This window comes from Atta colombica, unplaced genomic scaffold (assembly GCF_001594045.1).
Source record: "Atta colombica isolate Treedump-2 unplaced genomic scaffold, Acol1.0 scaffold89, whole genome shotgun sequence".
NCBI lineage: Eukaryota > Metazoa > Arthropoda > Insecta > Hymenoptera > Formicidae > Atta > Atta colombica.
The window spans coordinates 251909-255086 of record NW_017259582.1 but is presented as its reverse complement, the minus strand read 5'-3'; the positions used below and the strand labels follow the sequence as shown (position 1 = coordinate 255086).

The 3178-nt window shown below is 29.2% G+C and overlaps 1 protein-coding gene across 1 annotated transcript in view; it reads left to right on the top strand.

Annotated features, from left to right (window-relative positions):
• Nucleotides 1-1181: 1181 nt before the first annotated feature.
• The window catches only part of LOC108693183 (mutS protein homolog 4-like), an 11689-nt gene continuing 9692 nt past the window's right edge, over nt 1182-3178 (top strand). The window contains exons 1-4 of the mRNA XM_018201996.1: nt 1182-1339; nt 2161-2237; nt 2297-2445; nt 2600-2793. Coding sequence (XP_018057485.1) covers nt 1182-1339; nt 2161-2237; nt 2297-2445; nt 2600-2793 — 578 coding nt within the window. The remainder of the gene's footprint in view (nt 1340-2160; nt 2238-2296; nt 2446-2599; nt 2794-3178) is intronic.

Here is a 3178-nt window from a genome sequence, read left to right as displayed (position 1 = left end):
ATATATATATATATGAATATAGATACACATAAGAATTCAAATAAATAACATGGTGTTATAGGTTAAACCAGGTTAAACTTCAAGCGATATTTCGAAGGATTTGATTGGCTATATTTATCACATGATTATGAGAAGATAAATTCAGGCGATTCTCGAAAGAATAAGTGACAAAAGAGTGTTGTTCTTTGTAGCTGAATTTTTTCGATCTTTGAGTTTAATACTGTACTATTGCATAAAACAGATTTATTAAAATTTACACGGCAAGCTGCAAGATCTTTAAGATATATACATATACAACCAGTTCGCCTCCTCGCTGAACAAAATGAATGTGATACAGGCCGCTCCGCCGAGAGGACGGCGCGCTTATACGAGAGGCAGAATCGTTTCAATATCGAATGCGCAACGCGCCACGAACATCTTTCCGAAATATCGTAAGTGGCACCATATCACTAAAAACTTAATGTACATCTCATTTTCATGATATACCGATTTACATTCAGAAAAATTAAGAGAGTATTCTTCTCGCTTTTAGTATTATTTTATAACCACTTTTTTTTAGGAAATTTTTTTTTAAATATAACAATCATAAATTTGAAATTTATTGTTACATTCATTCTTCGATATTTGAATATTTTTTACATGCCCATATAAATTTGTTAATAAATACCAAGAAAATTGTTTGTAATGTTTAAAGAAATTTGTAAAGAACATTCAAATATCGAAGAATAAATGAAACCAATTTCAAATTTATGGCTGTTATATTAAAAAAAAATTCCTAAAAGTGATTATAAAATGGTATTAAAAGCGAGAATACTTTAATTGAATTAATACTCCTTTGAATTAATTTAATTAATATAAATAAATGAAAAAGGTTTTATTCAATCAAGCAGATTTTGATGCTTAATATTTTTTTCGTAAATTCATATACATTTTCCAGTTCAATTAAGACAAAGTGTAATTCAATTAAGATAAAATTTCAACAAAGTTCCTAACGATTATCGTTACGCGAATCCATATTATGCTTCATTTCTAAAGGTCAATTGATTGAGGTCGATTACAGTTTGCGTCTGTGATATTTATCACAATTTTTCATCAGTTTTTAAATATCAATATATTTTCAACTTTTAATCTGGCTACGTTCTCCATTTCGCTGTTCGAAATGGAGTTTCGGTTTTTCATGGATGATTTCTACGGACGTAGAATTCGATTCGAGTTTTCTGAGACCACTGGCAAATTATGGACCCGCAAATTCCAATGCAAAGACGCCAAGGCATAATCACAGAGAAAATTACGTCTCTACATCGTCCTATTTGCCGACCACTTCTCGCCGTAGTGTAGGGTGAGCTATAAATCTCATGCCTATAAGTCTCTTTTTACAGGAAGCTGCTTCTACAATATTTGTCAAAAAAAGTGTCAAAACAAATATTTTTTTTCTCTTGACGATTGATTTTTAACTTCTTGATATTCTTATACACGCACAATATGATTGAAGATAAATAATTATCTAAACTAATAATTATTAAGAAAAGAAAGAAGAAAGTGTTTTATTTTAATAAAATAAAACAATGACAAATATTATGATATTTTTATCTTGATATTTTTAGATTATTTTATGTTATAATTGAAGAATAGAAAAAATTATAATATAATTATAATAACAGATATACATTATAATGGATTTGTCAATCGACATATTAAAACAAAACTTTTTTCTATTAATTATTGGCTTTTAGAGATAATTTCATTTTTATATTCTCACACAGTAAAAATATTTCGTATTTGTGTTAGAAATAGTCCATTCAAGTCCTAACATTTTGTTTAAATTTTTTTAACGTATTCGAATGTTAATTTAATGTGATTATGTTATTTAAATAATTTAGGACACATAAAATGAGTTAAATTTAACATAAATTTTCCAAGTGCCTAGTATAGAAAAATAAATCGATTTACGTAAAAAAGTTATATTTCTCATTAAAAAAAATTACATATCTTTTTCTACAAAGTCATCCTTGTATCTATAAAAAAATAACATTATTTTTCTTTCATTTTTGCTCACATAATTCAATTATCCGAGAAATGTCCAGTTTATAAAATCACCTTGTATAATCCTATTTTCCTGATATTTTTCATTACAAAATATAATGTCTCGATATCTATTAGCTCGATTAATCCTACAACAAAATCGGCTACGACGCCATTCGGCACGTCCAGTAACGCGGAATCCTGCGTAGTGATTGGTGAGTGAATGTAAAATGATAAATAATGCAAATAATTTACTCTGCCTTATTCATCATAGCATTAACTGCCGGCCGAGGAGATGCCAGGAACGAAGTCGGTTTGGCAGCGATAGATCTTCAATACCCGTACTTGATTCTCTGTCAGATCAGCGATTGTCAAACATATGTGAATACTCTGACGAAAATCAACGTTGTCGACCCGATAGAAGTGAACACATTTGGATAAAGCTTTTTTAAAATAGAAAATAAATAAATTAAATGAATTAAAGGGATCATTAATCCAATAGAAGAAGTATAGAAGAATATTTCATAGGAGTTTTATCCTCGTCAAATGCAATTTCTTCTTTTATTATATTTTTAAGATACTGATGCCGGAAACGATGTGCGAACATCGCGGTCGTGGGAACAAACTGTACAGATCGATCAGAGAGAAATTTCATGCACTCAACATCACGCCGATTTCGCGAATACACTTCAACGAGTCCACCGGTATGGAACGCGTGCGAACTCTATGCGCCAGGGAATATTCAACCGTGGAGCTAATAGTAAAGCAAAAGTAACGCTATCAAGATTAATCCCAATTAATTCTAAATTACTCGTTTTTTTCAACTCTAGTTCTTTTTAATTATTCGCGTGGAGTATTTTTGATATTTCAATTATGTCTTAAAATTTTCATCGTGCTCTTTGATGCTTTACAATTAAATAAAAAGATTAATATTTCATGGAGTCTTTATGAATAAAGTTAAATGCAAAATCATTTTTAATTGTAAAAAAAATTTGCGCTAAATATAATAATGTGCAGTATAAATAATATTTATACATTAAGCGAATTTATAAATATCCTAGACACTCCACGCGAGTAATAAAGAGTTAATTATAAAGCACCGATTCATAATAAAGCTATTCATAATAGGTTCTTATATTTAAGATGGTCTTAAGTA